Here is a 25,042-nt window from a genome sequence, read left to right as displayed (position 1 = left end):
GCGTTATGGGGCTCATTTTGACTGGAAATACATATTTAATTATGATGATAACACTCGACTACTGGTTGCGATGGATGTGCGGTAGTATCAGAGCATATATAGTATTGCTATTAATCGCTTCTTGTGTGCATAGTGTATCTATAGTACAATATCAGTCGACCGGTTGAGAACTGCTGAGCGTTGAGTGTTTATAGACCCTGACTGTTACACAACAACCCGACATTGACTATCTTGTACGACAATGCCAGTCGTGTATCAGCAAACAGTTTTGCCCGTTAACATATGTATGTGAATGATAGCTAGCATATGAATAATATAGCGTAAGGAGAGGAGCTTGCCAAGTTAACGCTATTTTGCAACATTGCCAGCTGTATATGTTGTTACCAGTGGGAATAGGTTAGTCAAATTTACAGCGCACTATGTCAAAAAATCACAGGCGATATGTAATTATGTATTTAGCGCTACTTATATCCAATAAAAGCCCGCATCGATTCTTAATTAGTCGTCTCGCGCTTACGACATGCTAAACAAAGGCAGGGCGGGGATAACCATTCTCGTATTCGCAACTCTCGACGGAACATAAATTGTGCAGTGTAAAGTGGAGCCGCGGTTGGCAAAGTGTGATCCGAGGCAAGGCGCGAGTAGTCGAATCCGAATACGACTGGCTGGAAACTGTAAGCTTTCATGGCAGGCTGAGTCAGGGATTTGCGTAGGCTTATGTGAGCGTGTACGGTCTGCTTAGTGTACAAAGCGAGACCCTGGACAGTTCAGTCGTCTTGTGTCTGTCACCAGCACAACTGCGGCGGTCACCGACGCTTCCCTCGCTCTCCTTCGACGCCGCTCCTTCGCTGCTTATTTTTCTACTTTTCGCCTTGCCCCTTCACCTCTCGTTAATTGGTCACTCTATCGCCAGGCTAGTCTCGACCGGGCTAATTGTGCCGTGCGTCTGCTCCTGCTGCTGATAGTATTCTGCGAAAATGACGAATTTCCTCGCGCGTGTCCTCGCAAACATCGCGCGTCCATCGTCGACCCACCCAATCCACACCATCGTTTTCCTCGCGCTCATCGCCTCCACCGGCTACCTCTCCATCCTCAACATCTCGGTCCCGCACTCGGCCGAACTACTTGGCCCATCACATCTCTACCGCTCTGCCTCGCCCGACGCCGACTGGAAGCCGGTCGACGACCCAACAAAATTCCCCACCGCCGCTCACTACGCCTTCGTCAAGCTCCGCTTCAACGATGCTGACGTCCCTTTGCCAGTTATAAACAACTCCGTCGCCTCGCCTGCTGAGCCCACTGAGCGCGGCGTCCTTGTCCCTTACGCCGAACTCAAGTCCTGGACTGAGTCGGTCCGCGAGCTGTCTCCCGCTGCCATGGTCACGGACAACGATGGCATTTCCAAGGCCGTAGACAGCGCACCTTCTGGATGGGTCTGGCACATGTCTAATACCAGACGTGGATTTGCTTGGCTTGAGTGGTTCAAGTTTAGCTATTCTCGGTTCATGCAACAATTGAAGGTGAGTCAATTTCCGTGACTGACTCCTTGTGGAAGCAGTCGATTAATAATGGTTTAGAGTGCGGAGACTTTTGATGTCGCCATCATGGGACTGGCGTATGCAGCTATGTACCTCACTTTCCTCGCTTTGTTCCTTTCCATGAGAAAACTTGGCTCGAATGTTTGGCTTGCCGCCACGGTTATCATGTCGTCTTCCTTCGCTTTCTTGTTCGCGCTCGTTACGACCTCCTACATGGGCGTACCGATCAACATGGTCTTACTCTCAGAAGGCCTCCCGTTCCTCGTCGTTACCATCGGTTTCGAGGCTCAAATCAATTTGACCAAGGCAGCGCTCAAGTCCACTAACAAGCCGCATATTGGCGACGTCGTCCATGCCGTCGAGGAAGTCGGTCCCAAGATTTTGTTGGACTACGCTATTGAAATGCTCGTTTTTGTCGCCGGTGCCAGTAGCGGTGTTGGCGGGCTCCGACAGTTTTGCTTCCTGAGCGTGTGGATCTTGGTGTATGATGCCATCATGCTTTTTACATTTTATGTCGCGATTCTCAGCATCAAGGTCGAGTTCAATCGTATCAAGCGTCATGTTTCCATCCGCAAGGCATTAGAGGAGGACGGCGTCTCGTACCGCGTCGCTGAGAGTGTTGCCGACAGTGTGGATGAAAGCGAGGGTCAGAATGTCGGCGAGACAGTACTGTTCGGGAAGACCTTCAAGGACTCTTCTATCTCGCGCTTCAAGACGTTTATGGTCATCGGCTTCGTCTTGCTCAATCTGTTCAACTTGTCTACTGCGCCATTTCGCGACCAGCCTACTTCAATTAGCGTCGATCCGTATAAGGTGCGCCCCTGGCTTGCCTCTCTACCGGCGATGTTCCCGCTCGAGAGTTTCGTCGTGACCGTGCTGCCACCGATGGATTACTACTTCATGCCAAAGTCTACTGTGTTTGAGAACACCATTCTTTCTATTTTTGAGTTTTGGAGTCGGACCATCGGCGATCCTGTTCTGTCCAAATGGGTGGCTGTTGTGCTCGCTGTCAGTGTCGGGCTGAACATGTACCTTTTCAAGGCTTCTCAGGCTAGCGGACACGCCCCTCAAGTTGAGATTGTCGAGAAAATCATCGAAGTTCCTCAACCTCACGTGCTCAACCATTCTGGCAGTTCATCGACCACGACTACATCATCTAGCTCCTCCTACGAACAGGATTCTGACGACGGATTAGTTGAGTTCAATATAAAACCTAAGCAGAGGCCGCTGCCAGTTGAGGAAGCTGTGGCGATGGTCAAAGCCGGTCGTACCAAGGAGCTCATGGATGAAGACCTCATCTCGCTCACAAAGTCTGGCAAGATACCGCTCTATGCTCTCGAGAAGCAACTTGGCGACTGTACCCGGGCTGTGCACATTCGTCGAGCTGTTATCTCCCGTTCGATGGAAGACGGCACGCTTGAGAAGTCCAATTTGCCCTACCTTCACTATGATTTTAGCCGTGTATTGGGCGCGTGCTGCGAAAATGTCATTGGATACATGCCTATTCCTGTCGGCATTGCCGGTCCGTTAATTATTGATGGCAAGCAGTATTATATACCCATGGCTACCACGGAGGGCTGCTTAGTCGCGTCGACCATGCGTGGTTGTAAGGCAATGAACGCAGGTGGGGGTGTCGTCACCGTTCTCACTCAAGACGGCATGACTCGGGGACCATGCGTGGCGTTCCCAAGTCTTGCTCGTGCGGGAGTGGCGAAGTTGTGGTTGGATTCTGAGGAGGGCCAGAGAGTTATGAAGAAAGCTTTTGATTCGACTTCACGGTTCGCGCGATTAAGCTCACTCAAGACAGCTATTGCTGGCACGATGCTTTTCATCCGATTTCGAACCACGACCGGCGATGCTATGGGTATGAACATGATTTCTAAAGGTGTTGAGCACGCGTTGAGCGTAATGGTGGAGAGCGCCGGGTTCCCTGATATGGAAGTCATTGCAGTCTCGGGCAACTACTGCACAGATAAGAAGCCGGCAGCTATTAACTGGATCGAGGGACGTGGCAAGAGTGTTGTCGCCGAAGCCATGATCCCGGGCGACGTCGTCCGGACTGTGCTCAAGAGCGACGTCGACGCACTGGTCGAGCTCAATGTCAGCAAGAATCTCGTTGGTAGCGCAATGGCTGGGGCGATTGGTGGGTTTAATGCGCACGCGGCGAATGTTGTGACGGCGATTTATCTCGCGACAGGACAGGATCCTGCGCAGAATGTTGAGAGCTCGAATTGTATTACGCTTATGAAAAACGTCGATGGCAATCTGCAGATCTCGGTTTCCATGCCGTCCATCGAAGTAGGCACTATTGGTACGTATTTTTATCAGAATGTCTGTTATTCACACGGGTTCTAAATCGTTTAGGCGGTGGTACCGTTCTGGAACCGCAATCAGCCATGCTTGACCTTCTCGGTGTTCGCGGCCCACACCCAACAAACCCCGGCGACAATGCCCGCCAACTCGCGAAGATCGTGGCGGCAGGCGTGCTCGCCGGAGAACTATCCCTCTGCTCTGCCCTTGCAGCAGGCCACCTCGTCCAGTCCCACATGATACATAACCGATCCCAACCTAGTACACGCGCGACGACTCCGGCTGCGCCGTCGGTGGCTCAAGTCACGCGGTTGAAGCAGGGTGCGCAGATTTGCATTTCGCCATAGTTAACTTCGACGATTCCAACAGTTATAGATAGCGCAGTAAAGTCATCATTATGAATCATAGTTAAGTCATTATTATGGATCATAAATACGCCGGAAAATATTTGACCAGAAAAAGAAAAGTTATCGGAATTGGGAAAGAAACAGAGTCGGAAATTATGGCGTTTTTGCTTTGTCCTTGGTTTCGTTTCGTTGAATTGTAACCACCGTATCAGACTGTATTATTCTTCACCTCATTTATAGACGTTGTTACTCTTGCAGGGGTTTCAATATTATGCATTCATGGTAGGGTTATTATGCGAGTTTTGTGGGTTCGTTTAGTATCCTCTATAATTATCAAATCATGCATTAGCTCCTTTTTGTGTTTTTGTGTTTTTGTTATTGTTGTATTGTTGTGTTGTTGTTGTTGTTGTTGTAGTTGTGTTGTTGTTTGCCGTTGTTGTTTGCCGTTGTTACCGTCGTCGTAGTTGTTATGTTGTTGTTGTGTTGTGTTGTTATGTATTGTTAGCTATTATTTCGATTGGCTTTGTAGTTTATGTAATTTATATTCCTATCTATAAATATTCAGCCAGTTTTAGCATAACTATCTATTGTGTATATAATATGTCAAACCCAGAGAGCATTAAAGTGCGAGGCGCGAAAGTCATAGACTTTTGATATTAACAGAATTGTTTTCGTCGTTGCGTAAGGCGTTCGTCCATTTTGTCTACATATTTGGCAACAAATTTAATATGGTTTTCGAGATTCATGACGACTTAGCTTGTGACGAGTAGAGCGGTAATCGTTAGATTCCCATGACGGCTTCTTGTCATTATGCTTGTTTGCATCTGAAGTCGATTCTGCTTTAACTGGCATCTGTAAGGTAACTGACTGGCTGCGATATATGAGACCCGATTGGGTGAAAATAGCGTCTACTGCGTGGAAGGATGACATTTACAGCTCCAGATGGTTCTTCCTCCGACGGTTTCTGTCGCTTAAGCTGTCATGTTCAAACACGCCTCATCAGCACCTCATGGTTGAATGTGGATCGCAGTTCTTCTCACAATCCACTTTTTAAACAGCGGAAGTCCTTCTCAGCATAAATACAAACCATATTAACATTTAAAAATAAATCAACATTTGGTGTTTAACAGAATCCGGTGTAGATTGTGTTAGATTTGCACCTGAGGTGGTGGATGAAATGAAGTTGCTTAGGGTTTCCACACATCCCACTCGACCTGCTTTACCGCGCCTAAACTTCTCAGCTCAGCATCTATATAATCGATTCAACCATATCAATCAACTAAATGTAAAATGGAACTCCTCATCCCGATAACAAAGTCAACACCACTAACAACAACGATCTCGAAAATTCTAGACCACTTCACGCTAGATCCGCACGTGCAGCTCACGGAAATCACGAAAGCCCAGCCAGTAACCATCCAAGCGGAAGGAGGCGCGTGTCCCCGCGCTGTGTCGATTGTTGAGATCGCGGTGAGAAAGTTGGAGGGGATGTTTCCTTTTTTTCTGATATATCAGTACAATCTCGCGACGCAGGTCGAGAAGAAAGTGAAGGTCGGAGGTCGGACTGAGGGCGATAGGAAGGGGAAGAGCAAATCTAGGGCCCGGATGTTGAAGAAGAGAGAGGAACGGAGGGCGAAGCGGGAAGAAAAGTATGTTTTTTTCAGTCGCCAGGTTATGCAGAGACGGGGCTGATATTGTAGGAGTGAAATTCGGAGGGAGCATCATATTAAAATGCGAGCGAGCACGGTTAAACAAGAACGAGAGGACTCGATGTTATGGCTCTCAGAGCAGCTGAAACAGCGTCACGACCGTGATGGCGTGAAAGGACTGGACGAGAATATTGAGACTCCTGGTTCAAAACGAAAACGAGAAGGGGAGGTATCTGACGATTCGGACGATTTATTTGACACCGCTTCTTACTCTTCGTCTTCGTCTTCGGACGACGAGGACGCGAAAATGTGAGTGGCATTTGTCGTACATGTCTTGGATGTGATATTAATCATTGTAGACATCTCGTGCCGTCTATTAGTATCAGTATATCGTTTTCGAGGTTGGTAAGAGATGGATGGACGCCGCAACTGCGCGGTGGTTAGTGAATGTATATTAGCTTGGCATTACGGGCGTTTTGTAGTTTATTGAACATTCATGGCTTATTAATGTATATGACGTCTAAATGTATTACCGTCGGCATCCTGCAATATTTCAATATTGTACTTGTAAGGAATAATCAAAGAAGGCTTGCACGTGACAGAGATTGTGGGTAAGGGCCCTACGCTGGCTAACGCGTGGCACCTCGTTCTCAACGCGTAAACAACAGCCATCAATACTGTATCAGTTCGAAATATGAATGTATTCCCGGACCGAAACGATCCGTTCGGAAGCCAAAGCACCCTGCAACTGTCTTTCACAAGCGCACATCGAGTCCCGCGCAAGACCTATTCCAAACGGGGACGTACTCTTTACAAACAGAAAGCTACAACGCCGGGATCGGGATCATCAGCATCTGCGATTGCAGCCCGCACGAACTCAAAGGTCGCGAGGTTGAAGGCGAAGAATGACAGTGAAATTGATGTTTTTGAATTTGATGAAGATGAAGGCCATGAGTCGTGGGTACAGGGACGGATGACAAAACAAAGAACCAAGAGAGAATCTGCTTCCGATGGAATGGAAATTGAATCTTCGTCATCGAACAGACGGTCTTCGCCATCTCCTTCTGCACCAGTTAACTCTCATTATTTTGGAAAGGGTTCGAAAAGTAAAGCTAGAATTACACCGGAAGGGAAGAACATGGAAGTTCCTTCTGCGCCGCGCAAGTCGATTTTGTCGCCATCCAAGGCTGTGTTGAAAGAGTTTGTGAATGAAGCTTGGAAATTCCGGGATGAGTCAAAGACGAAGGAGGATGAGGGAGATGATACTCTCACGAAGCGACCGTCAAAGGTGAGGATTATGAGTAAAGCGGAAGAGATCATAGTCAAGCCCGTGTCGGAGGTCAGACGTGATGATGGAGCGCTTCGACACCGGTCACGGACCAAAACAAAATCTGCAGTTAAACAGGGAAAAACAGCTACGCTAATTTCGAGCCATCTCAATCGGGAACAAACCGGCATGTCAAAGGAATCACAGCTTCAGAAGCCGTTTACAATCGCTAACGATACGAATATTATACCGCACCATAACACGAGCAGCTCGTTGCCCGCACGGATGAAGAGAATTTATTTGTCATCTGATAATGGGGATGATTTGTCTACGTTGGAAGTCGCACCGCCGAAAATAACCGCGAGCAAACAATTTACACATTGCCTGGAGGACGAGTTTGAGGACGATGACATCTACGATATGACAGGTCCGATATCGACATCGACGCCGAATATGCGAACATCTACTGCTGGTTTACAAAGTCAAGCAGACAAAGCAACTGTGAAAGTGCCGGAGACCAAGAAATTGTTCACAGTTAAGACCGAGATTGGACGGTTGGCGATCTCACCTGTGAAGAATAATCGTACATATTTTATATGCATAGAGTGGTGCAAGCTTAGTGATGTACTAATGGCCGTGTAAAATCTAGGCAGCGATGCTACGAAGCGAGTTACTTTAGGAGGGATACCCGACCTTTCTATGCCGCTTACGACCCAGAATACGATAGCGCCGATGAAGAAGTCCAGAAGTGGGATTTCGGTGTACCGCGACGTTCCGGGCATATCGCCAGTCAAACATGGTTCTGCATCTGAGCTCGAGCACAACACCGCTGCGAACGCGACACTGAACGCGGGAATTAAAACCTGTGCGAAGAAGCCAAGTGGTTTACAGAGTGTGGTGCAGTCGCACGTTCGCATGGGAGCTTTGTCTAAATCTGACAAGAAGAGTATTAAGCAGCCGACTTCGACCATCGAGGTCTCGTCACATAAGCGCGCGATGAGTCGGTATGGAAGGAGAGTGATATATGAGGACGACGACGAAGACGAACTAGCTCTGTAACTGTTGGCCGTTGCTATGAGTACAAGAAATGCTGTACGTATAGTTGCTACGATCTAGTGAACAATTGCTGTGAGATAATTGCTATGAATTGCAATGATATATTTAGTAGCCGAATTACCTTTTACATGCCGTATTCGCGTGTAGAATGAACAAAGTCGTTAGAATTCAGTTGATCGCGTGTAAGATAAGGTTGATGATTTAGGGAAAGATGACGTCAGACGTTGCGTTAAGGATTGTCCCCTGTCATTAAACTGGCGTGGATAGTGGGGCGTCCGTCAGTAGGGCCAGGTGTGCACCACACTTGGCATGATAGAGCCGGTATACGAAATGACTGACGTATGAACTCGCAAGCCTGAATGCGTAAATTAGTTGATCATAAAAGGGATTACAAGTGCATTTGTCGGTCTAGAATCGACACCTTCCTGATGTGGGCTAGCCGATTATGGTTGGAGCTGGCGCGAAGTACATACATATTGATAACATACGTTGGACAGCTGTGATCTGCGTATCTCCAATTCTAATCTTAGGAGAATTGGACATCAAGGTTTACATTACACCGTACACTCAGCTACGAATTGGAACAAGAAAACACAATTAGGACAAATATATGGCGATCCGGATCCTGCTCAATCGATAGTTGTCTCCTGATCGGGTGGGGTGTTCCTTCGCCCGCTCTCAGCCTAGTGTAACTTGCTACTGAGTAGTGTTAGATCTCCCTCGTCGACTATTCACGGGAAACTCGTCTAGAGTGACTATATTTTAGTGCCGCATATGCGCCATATCCGCACCGCCTCCTAGACCCTGGGCACTGTTTTGGAGCAGCACGTGCGCGTCGTGTGCCAGAAATAGCAGTATTATCTACAAGCTTCGCCGAACACATGGCTCCAGAATACTGGCGGAAATGCAGGGACCACTGGCTGGTCAGCAGCGCGCCGCGTGTCAGCCTTGTGAGCAAAGGGACATTAGTGTTCGCAGCTAGTGAAGATGTGCGGGCATTCCTGCAGTAGCGCGATTGTAGTAACCTGCAAAAGGACTAGTGTGGAGCTTAATGGCCTCGTGTGGGCCCGGCCCCTCGCCCGCCAGTGTCAGGTGTGCAATTTGACGCGCATGCACCGCCATCGTCATCGCGTTGACCGCCGCCGTCTTCCGCCGTCTTCTGCTCCTGAAGCGGTGCTTGCCCCTGTTATCATCCCCATTTATTGCTGCTCACCACTCCGCACGATACTGCACTTCACCATAGAACAGCGCAAACTAGCACGCAATGGCTGCTCGCACACACAAGCAGCGTTCGAAGCTGCACGCAGCGCAGGCGGCGGCTGCGGCGGCCGCTCACGCTGCGAACGCTCGTCTCCCAGACAACGCCCCTCGGCCTCATCCGCACGATGCCCCACCACAACCACATCCACCAGCAGCAGACAAGGCCGCTCAAGTTGCTCCTACTCCTCCCAGGGCTACTACCCCACCTACTTTTACGGTTCCTCCTGCTCAAACTACGATCCACGCAGCGGAGTCGAAAGTATGCACCTTGTCACACCCTGAATCAGTCGCGAGCCCTGTCACGTCCCCCGAATCTGCTCCTCAGGCCACCTCGTTTTCCCAGACTCCACCCGCTCCTTCAACAACCCCTTCAGAACGCCCACAATCAGCGCACTCAGAGCGAGCAGAGCAAGTGCTAATGACCACGAAAACGGCAGCTCTCTCCGTCCGGAGTGTCGACCAGCCTGGAAAGGTAGAGGCCGCGATCGACGTCATTCGGCGGCAGTTTGATCTCGAGATCCTACTCAAGCATCGCGAGTTGACCTGCATAGAGGATGAGATTGCCAAGGTCCATATCATGATGGTCCAATTGAGGCGGTGTGCTGGTATGTATTGATTTTTAGCTTGCCAAGGTTGGAATGTGCTAACCGTTGTAGGCAAAACGGTCAATGATCAGGATGAGCCGGACGATTTTGCGAAGCATTACGCCCAGTACTTACTCCCCGACAGACGATACTCCGAAGGTGCACGGCCGGATCAGTACAAATCGCCAGACGGCGTCTCGCCAACGTCTACGGCACCCGATTCGCTAGATGCGACGGGCATGCAGCCCCGGTCGCGGAGTATACCAACGTCGAACAGAATGCATCTCCCACAGTACTCCGCCAACGGAACCGTAGGCGGAAATCCCCCGCCAGAAGGGTGCATCTACCGCCGGCCAGACGGGATTTTAGTTCGCCTAGTATGCAAGGATTGTTCGCGGATAACCTTCGGCTCCGCTCAAGGGTTCATAAATCATTGCCGGATTTCGCATGGACGAGAGTTCACGTCGCATGACAATGCTGCGCAGTGCTGCGGTGAAGAACTCAAGGAGTCTGACCAGGACGATATCGGGCTCGGTGCGCTCAAGCACCGGAGGCACATGCAAATGTCCTCGGCTGGTCCGATGCTCTCGCTGTCTCCGGATGTGCAGCAGCCCCAAGGGCTTGCGTTGCAGAGGGTTCCGCTGCATTCTGTTTTTGCTGATAGGCCGAGTGGGCAGTCCGATCCGCCAACCTCAGTCAACCCGAATGAGTTGGTTTCACCTGAAGCGGGCATCAATGCGTCATCAAAACGAGATTACGGCACAAAGAGCTTTCCATGGAACTACCACGCGTCGTCGACCTCGTTTCTAAACCAACCCATCACCCCGCCAAGCGACGACCAAATCCCGCGACAAGTCTCCAACGTTTTGCCAACAGCCGCCGACGTCCCGGCAACATCAAATTCTACCACAGAACCGAAAACGGTTGCCACGACCGCGTCCACTACGTCGTCGACACCGACACCGACCGCCATACCATTCATGCCGACTCCCCCTGCTCCGGCGCCACCACCAACACGACACCTGTCGAACCTGCTAAAGCGGAAACAAGTCGACGTCGATCTCGATCATATGGCTGCGGAATCCGTCAAACGTGACCCGCTAGGACATTTATTCCCGGGTGAAGCAGACGTTTCCGACGACGAAGAAGAGGCCCGACTTCCGTCCGTCGCCAAATACAAAAAACTAGCTGGCGCACAGCGGGGCCGGCCATTAGGCTCTGGCATGCGGATTGTGGCTAGTTTCCACTAGTCTCTTCTTATAAATAACAAATGCGAAAACAGCAGAAGTCGGACCAGATGCACACCTCTCATTTTTTTTTCCTTGTCAGATAGGTCTTGTTTGTGTCAAATCATGACCTTCATCGGTTCATAGAATGTCGTCGACGTTCGTTATTTTGTCTCGTCATTATACATAGAAATCTATGATTCTTGTACATTTATTGATGAAGTGGAGGATATATTATTATATTATAATATAGTATAATTATTTTGTGGTTGATTTATTTGTATAAATGGTACGATGACGGACGGATCAAGCGAGTGGATGTATGTTATGATTATGAATACAAAAGACGAGTTGATGAGATTTGATTGTTACTGACCGTAGAATGGGCAATTGATGAGAGCCGATATCGGACCACGTGCTTGATGTTGCCTGCGCTTTCGATATTAGACCGATTTGTAACCGACGTTGTAATTCTCCTCAATAGCATCACAAAAAGCCAAATAATACAGAATACAATGGTCTACAATCTCACAGACCGCGTCGTCCTCATAACCGGCTCGTCAGCAGGACTCGGCGCCGCTCTGGCGCACGCGTTCGCTGCTGAAGGGTGCCATATCATCCTCAACCACTCCTCCACCACCGAAACCTCCATCTCCCGCGCCTCCGCAACCGAATCCTCACTCCAATTCGCCTATCCAGACCGCAAAGTTGGTATCATTCAAGCAAACTGCGCCACGGAGTCCGAAAATGTTAAACTCGTTTCCGAAGCCATCGCGTTATCCAAATCGTGGGGTTGTGAAGGGCGTATTGACGGTGTCATTGCAAACGCGGGATGGACACGATTTTCGGCAATCAATGATTTAGACGCCGTGACGTGGTCTGATTTTGAGAATTGCTTCGCGGTTAATGTGCAGAGTCCGTTCGTCTTATTGCGCGAATTGCGGGATACCATGAACAGGAACGCTGATGGCGGGTTCTTTATTATGACGAGTAGTGTTGCGGTAAGTATTGACGCCCACGGCGTGCGAACCGGCCTGTGAAAGGTGGAGATTTGGCTGATAGATTGGGCAGGGTGAACATCCGTCGGGGTCGTCGTTGGCGTACTGTGTTAGTAAGGCTGCGAATTTGCATTTGATGCGATGTCTGGCGTGAGTCTTTCCTTGCTTTAGTCGACAGGTTCGACGATGATGATTAATAATTATTGGATACAGAGCGCACCAGGGTCCGAATATTAGAGTCAATGCTGTTAAGCCCGGCGTTTTGGCTACGGAGTGGGGCTTGAAGTTCGGGAGGGAAAAGTTGGATTCGATTATTAACTCAACTGTGCTCAAGACCGAAACGACGCTGGAGGTGAGTCCCATATTGAATATGGGGTGATTATGGGCTTAGTGCCAGAGGAAAACTCGTAGGCTAACGTACGGGTCTAGAATTGTGCGCTGATATACGTGATGCTTGCAAAGAATGATAGTATTACAGGCGAGGCCATCAACATTGATGGCGGTCAGTGGATATAGTATGATCCGATGTCGAGTTGAGACGCAGGTAGAAGAATGTACAATGTATTAGACACGCTTTACAGGCACACACAACAACCATTGACAAAAATGCAAGCATTAACAAAAATTAACAAACACGTATTGTTACAAATCCTCACCAGCACACTCCACTCCTTGTAGTTCGTTTCTATTATTTCGTGAGAGTTAACCGCCCTTCCGGTAACTGACCTTCTCGACCTTAACTTCTCCGTCGATATACTGATACACATACAACACGAGCACAGTTCCCTGAACATCCATCAACACAAAAGACGGTACGGGATTCTCCCCTTCAGCCCACCATCCGCTGGACAATGCACCAGTCGCACTTCCTGGATTAATAAAAAACTTGCCCTCAAGCTCATATGCCTCGAACCTGTGCGTGCCGCCCCAAATAAACACATCCACATCCATTTGTCGGGCGGCGATCAATAACGCATCTGAGTCACCTGGCGGCACAATCGTATGGCCATGCGTGAACCCAATACGAAGCGAGCCGTGAGTGACAACTTTAGACAGCGGCAGAGAAAGCGAAAGGTCGAATTCGCCTTTCACGATTTGCAGGTCCGGCGAGACGGAGCGAAGGAAGTCGTACGTTTCGCGGTCAGTTAGGTTTCCGAGGCACAAGATTTGTGAGATTTTGCCTGGCGCTAGGAGCTTTCGGAACTACTTCTTGTCAGCATCTCATTCGTACTGCTTTACAGGCACCGCAGATAAATTGGCTGAATAGAGGATAAGAGGATACCTTCGGCGGGAGTTCCTACAAAGAGAAGAGTTAGTACGCGGATACGAATTCGCAACATGAAAGAGGTACGTACCAGAGCACGGTCTGGTATGTGCAGGTCGCCAATTGCAAGGACCAGCATGATTGGTAGATATTAACCTATTCAAAGCTGGATTGTTGGTTTCGATTGTATTTGAACCGAGAGGCGCAAGTTCGTAATACGGTGGTTGATAGCGCGACGGGTCCCTGTGATTTTGTGAGTGTGACTTGTGAGTTGCATGAAGAAGGCACAATGTCACAATTATAGTATTAGATCTAGCGATACGACGAATATGGCGGAATCAACCAAATGTGCTCAATGTCACGTGATAGCTTGGGTTTGTTTTCCTGCACGCATCGGAAAATCAATAGCTTAATGGAATTCGAGAGAAGTAGCCTTTCAGATCTCACGATTGACTGATCCATTGATTCCCAGGACTGATTATTGATTTCAAGTCGTTACGCTTCACGTCATATTTGTGTCTGGCACTAAAAATGTCTGGTAAGCATATTATGAATGATCGTGATTGTGGGGTTTGAGTATTGACGATTGCGAGCAGTTAACTTCCAATCACTTGCGGGTAAGCAACTCTTCAACTCATTGTGGGGTGCAGATAGAATATTATGGGATGGACAGACTGGAAAGGGGAGGAGTTCGAGATGAGCATTCTATTGCGGTTGGCAGCTTTCTCACATGTTTGTTGATAATAGAGGAGTTCACAAAGTTCTATTATGCTCAGTTTGATAGTGATCGGTCGCAACTAGGCAATTTATACGTATGTATTCATACTATGTTAATACTACAATTGGGTATATAAACAATGCCGGATTTAGGGCTAACGACGCCATAGAGAGATCATTCCATGCTCACTTTCGAAACTTCCCAACTTCAAGGCGCGAAGAACATCATAGAGAAACTTGTGGTATGTGGCTTATAGTTTGACCAAGCAGCATCGGTGCATAGATCAGTTCTGACACGATTTGGGACAGAGCCTGCCATTTCAGAAGGTCGCCCACCGTATTTCCACTCTAGACGCGCAACCGTCGTCTCCCGACATTGGCTCCGTTCTCGTTATGGTCACCGGTGAACTCCTCGTATGTCTCTTAAATTCGAAATCGTTTGCTGGATGATTGCGTTGATATATCTGACACTGTCAATCTAGGTGGACGAGGAGCAGAACCCGCAGCGGTACTCGCAGGTGTTCCATCTTATCCCCGAAGGCGGAAGCTATTACGTTTTCAACGATATCTTCCGATTGAATTACTCATAATTATTGAGCTTGGCATTATACAATTTTCTTTCTTCTATAAATTGCTTTAGTTTCTCATTGCAAATCCGTTGTGTATGCTCGTAACATGAGTCACGACAGGCCCTAATTAGGCTCGTGGGGATGTAATGTTGTTATGAACTGCATTGTTCGAAGATCTTTGTATTACTTTATTATTTTGTTAATTACTTTTACTTTTGAGTTTTGAGTTTTGCTAGATATGACGATGTTGTGACTTGCAAGTTTAGATGTAGTTATCCGATATACTGAGTGACCTACATTGCAGTACGACGCGCCTGATTGATATAGCATAAGCCATGACTGCAGTCCGTTTTCATGTGACGCACTTCAGTAAACACACGCAGCAATGCAGTAGAATACATGGCGCGAAAGGATGATGTAATATTCCGGGGATTCTGACTAATCATTATAACACTTCATACCCACGCGCTGACGCAGCCAGTCCCAATTCAGCACTGGTGCGAGCAGGCCGAGCCTCTGCAAAATTCACGATTATACTTAACTTGATATTCGATTAATTATTAGTAATTTTGGATATAGATATTTGGCGACTGGAGTTTCTACTGAGAGAAAAATAATATAGTTGCGGTTACAACGTTGGCTGTTATTATGTCTACCAGCGCGACTAAGGATACGCTCCAGGAGCAGCCTGTTGTCCCGCGCCGGCCACGGCCGATGACGCCTACGATTCCACGGCGTCCGAGACCGAAGACTGCGGATTCAGGAAGTGATGGATCGCTGTCGTCAAGTCTGGTAAGTCTGTTGTTATAGTACTTGTTGCTGATGGGCATGATCTAGGCTAACGCAATTGGCATTGATAGCCAGCTACTCCGTTTTCAGAACAAGTCCCCGACCACGAACTAAGTTCTTCTGAACTATCAAGCACTGCTGAGGACGCGCATCCCCAATCGCAGTACGCAACGTCATTGCCAGTCACCATTCCCTCTATTCCGCGCCGTCCGCATTCTCCCTCCGTTAACCTGCGTCGGCCGCGCGATCTATATGAAACCCAGCAACAGGTCGCCGAAATCGAGATGGATATCTCTCGGACACTTGCCGAAAATGAGAAGAACTTCGGCGAGACGACGACGGAAAGTAACGAGCCAGAGCCACCGGGGATTTATGACGGGATGGAACATATAGTCGGGTTGTTGGAACGCCATGATGAGGAAAGGGACGTTACTGAAAGTTATAGCGAGGCAGAGTTGTCTGAGTCGGAGCCTTCTGATAGTAGTGCTAATGCGGGCAATTATTTTGGTGATAATGCATTCGTGTAAGGGTTACCGTTCTGATACTGACACTTGGCAGGAGTTCGTTCACCGGAGCCACAGAACCCACACGGCCCTCAAGTACTGGAACGACCACAACCTACAACTCCAACTTCAACTGACGCGGTCCAGAGCCCGATCCCTCGAATTCCGGACCGACCGCGAGTGACCCATAGTCGTACGAGCACGCCTTCTACACCGGCAGAAGGACAAGGTAAAACCGATATGCCTGTGCCTAGTATCCCCGACCGACCGGCATCGACACCGAAAATCCCTAATCGGCCCACCTCGCCAAAAGTTCCCGAGCGACCCGGGAGCGCGAAATCGTCATATGAGCCAAATAATCTAGACCGTCCAAATGAGCAGGCAACAACGCCAGAAATTCCGCAGCGCCCATCGTCGCGTCCAACAAGACAGCACGCAAACGTGCACGTTCATGTATCTGCCAACGCGCTCGCAATAGATCCTTCATCCGAAGGCGAGCCTGGACAGATTCACACTATTCCGACCTTCGCCCCGGACGCTGATGCGGACATGTGGACGCAAGTCTCAACGGACAATCCCGAACCCAACACTGTTTTCGATATTGCGGCGCACATGGCAGATGAGGAGCTACGCCACCCAGCGGAATTGGCGGACAAATTCCGGCGTACGGTGCTAACACGGCCAAATCCATTGACGGGACTTTTGGAGCCGACAGCGACACCGGCAGATACGTCGCCCTTGTCTGCTAGAGATGTAGAGGGACTGGTATCGCCTACGGAGAGTGTCGGGCAGCGGGATGTATTGGAGAGTTTGATTCATAGTTACATGGAAGAAGGGACTCCAGTTTTGGAGGAACCGAATGCTTTGGAAGCTGTCCGTGAAAAGGGAGATCGACCGACTGAGAAAATCAGGTCCGACAGCGACGACCGTGCGGCTCCAGAGTCAGTGACAGAGGAGGCTACAGTGTCCGTTGACGAGACTAGTACTGAAGCTGAGGAATCTCCTACGGACGGGCATGCATATAGTGCAGAATTGCCGAACGAAGCCGCCGTAGCCGTGGAAGAGGGACCGGCAGTTGCAGATACGCCTAAAGATGAGAAGGCAGAGAAGCCCATAACAGAAGAAGTAATGGCTGATGCAGAGGAGGCCAGCTTGGTTAAGGCGGCAACCCTAGGTGAAACTGTTGCAACGGCCACAGAACCGTCGCTTCCAGCAGAGCCGTCTGTTGCGGAACCAGTTATCGCCAGCCTTGGAGGTATGTCCAGAATATCCTTTCTAGGATTGAAGGAGAGCTATCTAACTATTGGCATCAGAACCGGCACAGCCCGAACTTCCCCGACGACCATCTCGTCCTCAAGTCCCGCGGCGCCCGAAACCTGCATTGTCACCAACGGGGTCGGCGCCGAAACACTCACCTGCAGTAACCCCACCTCTCGAGACGGCGCCGTCAAAGTCACTCGGCGCCTCGAGTGCAGGACCGCCGGTCGCAAAACCAAAGCCTCCCCCACCCGCGCGTCCGAATAAGTTATCTGGTATTCGAGCTGCGTTTGCCAAAGATTTGGAGTCTCGTTTTGGAAAAGCGGGGCCGATGCCGTTTATGATGCCGAGGCCGGCAAAGCCTGCGCAGGTGTCACCTGCCGCTGAGCCGGAGGATGCACAGATGACGGTGGATCGCGCTGCGCCTGCGCTGGATAGTAAGTCTACGCCTCCTGCTCCCGAGAAAGGGACCAAGCTGGACGACGTGCGCAAAGGTAGGGCTAGAGGGCCGCGAGGGCGGAAGTTGCCTGCGCCCACAGAATTGCCGGGTGGGTGGGGATTCAGCTCTGTGGTTACGGTGTGGGAGTTGTGGAATCCTGAACCTGAACTATTGTCTACAGCGGCTCAGAAAGATAGCATTTTGCCAAGTTCGGAGAAGGTGTATGAGCCTGCAACTGTGGTGCAGGAGGACGAGACCACACTGGGAATGCCTCCAGATGTGGTGAATAAGCCTGATGCAACGAGTGTGGAGGCGTCGGAAGAACCGAGCGTAATAATATTCGAAGACCGGGAATCATCAGGCAAGAATGCGTCAGAGACGGTTGATGAAACAGAACTCGCCAAGGAAGAGGCTACACAGGAGCAGACTTCGACGGTAAAATTAGAGCGCGAATCGTCACCCTTAGTCGACGAGAAACCGACGAATTTGCCGTTAGAAGATTCAACTGAGGACAATGATCACGAGGCTGAGGACGTGACGATGCAGTACGATGATGAGAAAGAACTAAGTCCGTCGTCGATCAAGGAACCTTCCGAGCCAGAGCCTATCAGCAATCAGGTGTCGATGGGGCGCGCCGTGGACGACGGCCTAGAAACTCGCGGGGCGACTGGTGTTATTCAGGAAGCGAGTTGTAAGGAGGCTACAGGCGACGCAATTGATTCGGTGCTCGACGAAAGTTTGGATGGAGAGTAAGATATTACATTATTTGTTCAGGTTTGAAATAACAATCATGTATATTGCATAGATTACAGCTATGTTGAAATAATATATGACCGTGCATGTTGAGACCGTGTTGAGAAGACCGTTCATGTTGAGACCGTGTTGAGAATGTTGAGAAAGCCTATTTTGGCAATCTGTATGATACAACAGCTGTTCAGTGACAAGAGTTGGCCCGTCAAATTCAAATTTGAATTTGACTGCGCAGGTGCTTATCGGGGTGTCCCAAATCGGCACTGATGGACCAAAAGAAATTTGTAAAACTACTTCTCGCTTGTCCAAGCGCGGACATAATGGCATACGCGGTAAGACAACAGCTCTATATGTCGAAGGGGATCGATCTTGACTTAGTTTCATATTGATTGGACATGTGGGTTTTTATTGATAACTTGTGAGCGGGTGAGCGAGAAGATCTTCGGACATCGAGAGCGCAGTAAACTTGCATTCGTGATCGAGACCCTACAGAGAAACTGTGTTTACGCGTAGCGTCTGGGTCTGTTTCCTGCCAAAAAGCGAAAGACACCGTTGGCACAGAACGCGCCATATATAAATAACGGGGACAATTCGCGATCACAATGAGTCTGCCATCCTCGTCGTCGGATGCTCGGAAGGAACGGCCTAAATCCGCAATGTTAAGCTTTGGCGACTGAACCGCTGTGAGGGTGGAAGGACAAAGAGTATTGCGGTCGGTGACGGGGCCGAAACTCTCGCGTTGCCCGCGGCGGACCCATGGCCATTACTCCTAAACGATAACGATAGGTTCTGCATATCGTTAGACTGGAGTTTGCCTCGGTGTGCGAGGCCCAACTGCCCCCATGGTGTTCGTACTACAATGTCAGGAACTGGATATTTAGATGTGTTTATACTGAATGCAATTAAAATAGATACTTGTAGCACATTGTCGCAACCCAGGATATCGCGAACGAATTATGTAAGGCCGCCGTGACACGGAAGGCGAGTGTCGGAAAGTCACGAGATGCTTAGAGTTGGATCACGGATAGGACGCTGTCTTGAGCTACAGAGAGGTGAACACCAATCAATATCTGCCATTAGGGACATTTAGCTGCGGCATCATGTTATTCATATAACTGCTGTTTGTAGTAATTTGTCCACTCGTCAGCCCTCAGCGCACTCTAGGCATAGTCAGGCTGCCGCGTCAACACTTGGTTTACATCACCGACAGCGGTGAGATGGATTTTCACAGCCACTATCAAACTCGCACCTCTGAATTAGGCAGCGCACACGTTTGCGCCGCAACTGCACCACTAGCTGAAACGAATTTCGGCTGTCAATGTCTGTTCGAGGGTGAATCGCAGCAAAATGGGATCGTCAATAATCGTGCTCGAGGTGATGGGTTCGGGGTTCTCCGGAGCTACCTAGACAATGCTATTGGTTTCCGACAGCTAACAAATCTCGTAGCACTGGAGAGGATCAGGCGAGGCATGCTCAAAACTGCGTATCGTAGACCAAGATCTACGCAAGTCAAGGGTCGGCCACACCAACATAATAATCAGATCGCCAGGTGTGATCGAGAAATTGACAGCAGGTCTGAACAATGTGCCTACTTGTGATCAGGAGATTTAACCAATTTTGCTTTTAAGTTTGTTCCGTTTGGTCTGACTTGCAATGCGCAAACAACCGATCCGGACACATGTCATCCGATTGAGAGAAGTTTTATGTTGACCATGGATTTTATAATGCAAGTATTGTCATACTTGGAGCATTATCACATGCCGGCGTCGCCCCACATATGGAGCTGTGCGATCGGCTTTCGGCCCTCGATTGGTTATAAATGACCCAAAGATTTGACATATGGAAAGGCATATTAGGTTGTGATTGTAGAATGGGAGGGACTATTCCCGCAAAAGTAAACGCGAGAGTACTTAAAATCGATGTGACTCGTGATATGTGAATAGACAGAGGCAAGAGAAACTTAAGATGTAGCAGCCAACCAAGGGATAGAGATCTCTAAACCCTAAAGAGCCCGTCCTGTTGGTGCCGGAAATTGTCCAGCGGTTTTTAGCCTCACCTGTCACTCTCAACTCACAAGGTTACAAAGTATACGGACTATAAAGCTAATCGAAATACCTCGATCAGGACATTCAAGAACCCTGAACCCTGAACCGTGACACGTGTAACTCAAACAACTATGATACAGGAAACGGTGCACAACACCAACTCTATCTTCTCAGCTCACAGTTTGAGCGCGCCACGCACTACGCGGCGTAGTTAGGACTTGCCGATCGAGCAGCGCAACATGAAGCTTGCTGCAAGGGCGAATAGATTAATCTTCCTGAGGAAGCGATGTCGAAATCCTAAATTCAATTCACCCGGCCAGTGTTTGGTTAATTACCGTGTGGCACCGGGCGGCACTCCCTCGAATTATATGTAAAGAATGCTAATAATAGCGCCAGAGAAACGCATTTATTTGCCACCCACATTTTAATTTATTAGTTATGACGGCAAAGGCGGGGAATCATGCAAGCACATTGGCGTTATCGCGTACTTGCCGAGCGCGTTCAACGCGTTCCTATCGCGTCGTTAATACATTTGACAATAGAATCCACCCATCTCATACATTATTTCACTACACTAAACTTATTCATTCAGCTCTTCCTCCTGTGCTTTTTGTTGGGGTGGGAGGGAAAACAACGAGTGGGACAAATTTTCGGGTAGCACGCATTGGGAGGCGATTGGTTGGGTTTGTCTTTCTGGCACAGCTTGCGTGACCCGCATTCAGCTGCCTGGGATCTTTTGTAGCATATAAATTATGAGGACCAGTAGCGTCATCATCAGAGACTGTACAAGTTTGAAGCGCATGATATCTTCCCACTCATACATGCATTGATACCGATTGCCTTAACCACGTTACGACATTATAAAGCAAGCAAATACGATTCCTATAAGAGAGTATTTTTATCACGCACATTACATGGCGTGAAACAAGTTACTTCCTGATTTGATCGACATGTACCACGTCATCGAATTCGTTCGGCAATACTAGATTACAAACAGCAAGATCGGTTCACATTGCACATTGGATAAAGCCAAGAGTACAACACAAAGAAGGATAGGCCCTTGATTCTGCTCAGACCTTCCGAGCAGCTGCTGAGGGTAATTAATCGCCAAAATAAATGCCGATCCCATGTAAACCTAATCGTCGCGCAGGTTTTGCAATTGGTAGGCACAACGCCCAACGTCTCCGCACATGAGCACAAGACGAGGAAGTAATTAGATTTCCTCCAAGTTAGAGTGCCGATTAGTCTTTTGCAGCCCTTTGCCCACAACCGCCAAGCTGTCCTCTTGATTAGCCGCCATCGTATTTTATGTCTACTGAATATATTATCAGTATTGTCCCCCAGTCAATGCATGGGGCAGAAGATGGATGGCGGGAACTCGAATTGTGTATTCTGCGCGTGATCGGTTGTTGAGCACATGCATTCGCGTAGGAATCGATTCAGCGCAGCATCCAACGATCTGAGGGCGGATCCAAATGCCGCTGCAAAAGTGCCACCTGGAGATCGATCGCCTGTATAACAATCGTGCGGTCGCTCGCAGAGTCATACATACGATTTGCACAGCCTTGTCATGCCGTGCTCCTCCCGCATCTCGACATCATTGAGATCAGCAGTCACAGCTACAACATCGGTTGTGGTAGCCCATGATTGCGCACTTCCCAATTCGGATAGCGTCACAGGCTACTATGATACTACTCTCCAACTTACCTTAATATGCCAAGTTTAGCAGCTATTAGAGATCTCGATTTGATATTTGTTAACGCTTACTAAGAAATGAGCCGCACGCGACCGTTGACGATCTGCGAGCGGTACGAGCTAGTATGGTTTAGGCTCGCGTAATCTATTTAAAAGCACTTTAGTTGACCACTGACTCTACCATTTTCGGCAAAACAGTACCGGTGGTTTGGTATCTTAGATTTGTCTGAGATCTTTCTCTTGTGTGTGTCAGATCGACGCAACATTTCTACCCTTAGCGTCAACTGTCAAAACTTTCTGAGTTAGGCAGCACCCAAGCCATTTACCCGGTAAACAGTTATAGCTGGTCCCCATCCACCCTTGCAACAGACGCCGCTGTCTTGATCTAGATGCAATTACTGAATAAATCCTCAACGCAATGCATCTCGACCGTGTTCTGTGCCTCTTAGGTGAAGGGAGCAAGCTCATTGTTGTCAGCTTCTGCGTTGTTTTGTTGCAAAGTGCGGGAAAAAGCCACCCAGGAATAAGCGTCCGATCTCGGCCTTCAGGCATCCCCGCTCCATGCACGGCATTCCCGCTATACGGCACATGAGCCTGCGACCAATATCGGATCTCACCATGGGGGGGGGATGCGTCAGATGATTCCCAGCTGCGGCAGAGCCAGACCAGATTGGATGTAGTATTTATTGTTCAACAGTGGCAGGGCAAAAAACAATTCGCTTGAAGCAAAAATGGTCAGATGGCACCCGTTTCATAGTCACCGTGAAGAACCCTTTTCCAAACCAAAGTTGTCGTAACTTCCGGCCTCGCTCTTCACGATTGCAGCATGACTAAGACAACGAGTCGACTTTATGTCCAGACTTGTACATATCCACGCGCTTACCCGTCTGAATCAAGAATTGTCTCGCCAAGGAACGCACATCTATCTGAATGAAAGACAAATGTCGTCAACGGCCATACTCAACTTGGGAGCCCACTTTGTCCAGCATAATCGCCCGACAACAGTGGTATGATACATGTGATGTTCCATACAACACCTTTTGTAACGATTCAATTTCTCTCAATTGTTTCCTTTGCATTTGCAAAATCATGGTTGAGACTTAATCCTCTAAATCCATTGTCTTATATTGTCACGATCCAATACGCTCGAGATTTCCCCATTCCAAAATCATTTTTTTGCCCCGCACAAATAAAAAGAAAAATCACACGACCAAGACACCAGACCAGCTGGTCGCCGTGCAGCAAGAATCGAAAAATCCCAAGTGACTTGCACAAATTCACTAATAACAGTTAAAAGCAAAAAATAGACATAACAAAATGAAACATAAAATAACATCAATTAACATATACAGAGTCATTGATCAGGCGATGATACGGAATAATGAAAACAGATACCCCCATTGCAACTTAAACAAAAAAAACCAATTTTTCACGTTCCTATATATCGCCAGTTCACTTTTACCACGCAAACAAAGAAAGCCAGGAGGGAGTGTGAATATTTACAGATCGGTCGAGAACGGAAACAAGTTGCACCCAATGCCATACCCAATCCCAAAAAAATAGTGAATAAAGTAAAAATGCTAGTTGATTTAACCCGATTACAAAGGCTCGAGTCCCTCGACGTAGCCGTTCCGGCCACCTCTGCGCATGTGCGTACGTCGATGTGCCCGTAGATTGTCGCTGCGTGAAAATCTGCGCTTGCAAGTGTCGACGTCGCAGACAAACGGTCGCTCGTCCGTGTGTGTCCGCGCGTGTCGCCGCAGATGCTCGAGGCGCTTGAAGCGCTTCGGACACTGGTCGCACTTGTGGGGCTTGTCCATAGAGGACACAATTAGTGGATATGACCGCTTTTGCGCGATGCTTGACGCCGTGCTCACTGTCGAGGCACTCGACATGCTGCGTACCATTGGTGGCGGCGTCGCTGGTGGAGACGGAGTGGCACTGGCGGAGGCCACTTGTTGAAGCGCGTAGGAGGCCACGACCGTGGACGGATGAAACGGCATTGGCGAGGGGGAATAGAATGGTGAGAAGCATGGCTCGGTGGTGGGGGTCAGGAGCGCGGCAGTGTCAGCGCACGGAGTCGAGAAAAACTCGGACTTGATCGGCGACGAAACTGGCGTCGACGATATAGATGACTCGGGCGATCCAGGGCACGACTCGATTGACTCCCTCGACGACATCGAGCTCGGCAGGCAGAGCATGTCAGGTGTGATGGTTGCTGGAGGCATGTCCTCGGTCGGAGTACTCGGGCCAGACGAGCAGTAAGACGACAGCGACGACAGGGAAGAGACTGATGAGACCGACGTCGTTCGCCGGTAGAGACCAGGCAGCGACGAGAGAACATGTCGTAGCGCAGCTGGTGATACACCAGGAGCGGACAATTCGACTGGCGACAAGGGAGCCATGAAGTCAGGTTGAGTATCAAAATCATCAAATTCCATTTTCTAGAGTATGTTAGTCAATGCCTTCAAAAGCCAATTGGGGACTGATGGTACGTACTGTGGATAATAAATTTCAAAAAAAAGAGTGCGGATACCAAATGAACGACCGACGAAATAATAATCAATGCGTCTCAAATAGACAACAGAGTGTACCGATACTGATACACAAAAGAGTTCGTGATCCACTGGCCGGGAATGTGAACGGGCCGAGCTAAAATAGGGACAAAACCAAAAAAAGATTTTTATAATTTGGCTGTAGATCTGACACGACAGGCGCAAGGAAAAATCAATCGAAAGAGTGACGGTGATAGCAACGACAATTCTCGACCAGAGAAATC

General features: G+C 48.9%; 8 protein-coding genes across 8 annotated transcripts; 6 read left to right on the top strand and 2 right to left on the bottom strand.

Annotated features, from left to right (window-relative positions):
* Positions 1 to 977: 977 nt before the first annotated feature.
* V1508DRAFT_431651 (hydroxymethylglutaryl-coenzyme A reductase-domain-containing protein) lies at positions 978 to 4,195 on the top strand (the record flags this gene model as incomplete). Its single annotated transcript, XM_066941936.1, has 3 exons — positions 978 to 1,520; positions 1,578 to 3,849; positions 3,903 to 4,195. 3 exons carry the CDS (start codon positions 978 to 980, stop codon positions 4,193 to 4,195), a joined length of 3,108 nt encoding a protein of 1,035 aa, XP_066796749.1.
* Positions 4,196 to 5,485: 1,290 nt separating this feature from the next.
* On the top strand, positions 5,486 to 8,283 carry V1508DRAFT_460927 (uncharacterized protein; the record flags this gene model as incomplete). Its single annotated transcript, XM_066942786.1, has 6 exons — positions 5,486 to 5,665; positions 5,729 to 5,844; positions 5,896 to 6,153; positions 6,204 to 6,283; positions 6,513 to 7,694; positions 7,761 to 8,283. The coding sequence occupies 6 exons, from the start codon at positions 5,486 to 5,488 to the stop codon at positions 8,168 to 8,170; spliced, it is 2,226 nt and encodes a 741-aa protein (XP_066796748.1). The 3' UTR covers positions 8,171 to 8,283.
* Positions 8,284 to 9,350: 1,067 nt separating this feature from the next.
* V1508DRAFT_414410 (uncharacterized protein) lies at positions 9,351 to 11,597 on the top strand. Its single transcript, XM_066939920.1, has 2 exons — positions 9,351 to 10,032; positions 10,084 to 11,597. Exons 1-2 carry the CDS (start codon positions 9,432 to 9,434, stop codon positions 11,259 to 11,261), a joined length of 1,779 nt encoding a protein of 592 aa, XP_066796747.1. The 5' UTR covers positions 9,351 to 9,431; the 3' UTR covers positions 11,262 to 11,597.
* Positions 11,598 to 11,679: 82 nt separating this feature from the next.
* V1508DRAFT_414406 (uncharacterized protein) lies at positions 11,680 to 12,850 on the top strand. The gene is made up of 4 exons (XM_066939919.1): positions 11,680 to 12,238; positions 12,309 to 12,385; positions 12,449 to 12,587; positions 12,665 to 12,850. Exons 1-4 carry the CDS (start codon positions 11,753 to 11,755, stop codon positions 12,749 to 12,751), a joined length of 789 nt encoding a protein of 262 aa, XP_066796746.1. The 5' UTR covers positions 11,680 to 11,752; the 3' UTR covers positions 12,752 to 12,850.
* On the bottom strand, positions 12,764 to 13,787 carry V1508DRAFT_414404 (Metallo-dependent phosphatase-like protein). The gene is made up of 3 exons (XM_066939918.1): positions 13,591 to 13,787; positions 13,518 to 13,532; positions 12,764 to 13,438 (listed from the first exon to the last, which is right to left on the bottom strand). The coding sequence occupies exons 1-3, from the start codon at positions 13,636 to 13,638 to the stop codon at positions 12,938 to 12,940; spliced, it is 564 nt and encodes a 187-aa protein (XP_066796745.1). The 5' UTR covers positions 13,639 to 13,787; the 3' UTR covers positions 12,764 to 12,937.
* Positions 13,788 to 13,905: 118 nt separating this feature from the next.
* Positions 13,906 to 15,234, top strand: V1508DRAFT_384024 (uncharacterized protein). The gene is made up of 6 exons (XM_066937761.1): positions 13,906 to 14,037; positions 14,096 to 14,116; positions 14,247 to 14,311; positions 14,387 to 14,458; positions 14,526 to 14,630; positions 14,699 to 15,234. The coding sequence occupies exons 1-6, from the start codon at positions 14,031 to 14,033 to the stop codon at positions 14,804 to 14,806; spliced, it is 378 nt and encodes a 125-aa protein (XP_066796744.1). The 5' UTR covers positions 13,906 to 14,030; the 3' UTR covers positions 14,807 to 15,234.
* Positions 15,235 to 16,317: 1,083 nt separating this feature from the next.
* On the top strand, positions 16,318 to 18,526 carry V1508DRAFT_403424 (uncharacterized protein; the record flags this gene model as incomplete). The annotated part of the gene is made up of 2 exons (XM_066938552.1): positions 16,318 to 17,332; positions 17,391 to 18,526. The coding sequence occupies 2 exons, from the start codon at positions 16,318 to 16,320 to the stop codon at positions 18,524 to 18,526; spliced, it is 2,151 nt and encodes a 716-aa protein (XP_066796743.1).
* A 5,183-nt stretch (positions 18,527 to 23,709) lies between these two features.
* On the bottom strand, positions 23,710 to 24,962 carry V1508DRAFT_62492 (uncharacterized protein). The gene is made up of 2 exons (XM_066942986.1): positions 24,763 to 24,962; positions 23,710 to 24,707 (listed from the first exon to the last, which is right to left on the bottom strand). Exon 2 carries the CDS (start codon positions 24,702 to 24,704, stop codon positions 23,862 to 23,864), a length of 843 nt encoding a protein of 280 aa, XP_066796742.1. The 5' UTR covers positions 24,705 to 24,707; positions 24,763 to 24,962; the 3' UTR covers positions 23,710 to 23,861.
* Positions 24,963 to 25,042: the final 80 nt, after the last annotated feature.

This window comes from Lipomyces doorenjongii, assembly GCF_038497915.1.
Source record: "Lipomyces doorenjongii strain NRRL Y-27504 unplaced genomic scaffold V1508scaffold_15, whole genome shotgun sequence".
Taxonomy (NCBI): Eukaryota; Fungi; Ascomycota; class Lipomycetes; order Lipomycetales; family Lipomycetaceae; genus Lipomyces; species Lipomyces doorenjongii.
Note: the sequence above shows the minus strand (reverse complement) of the source record. Positions and strands in the feature narration are given on the sequence as shown.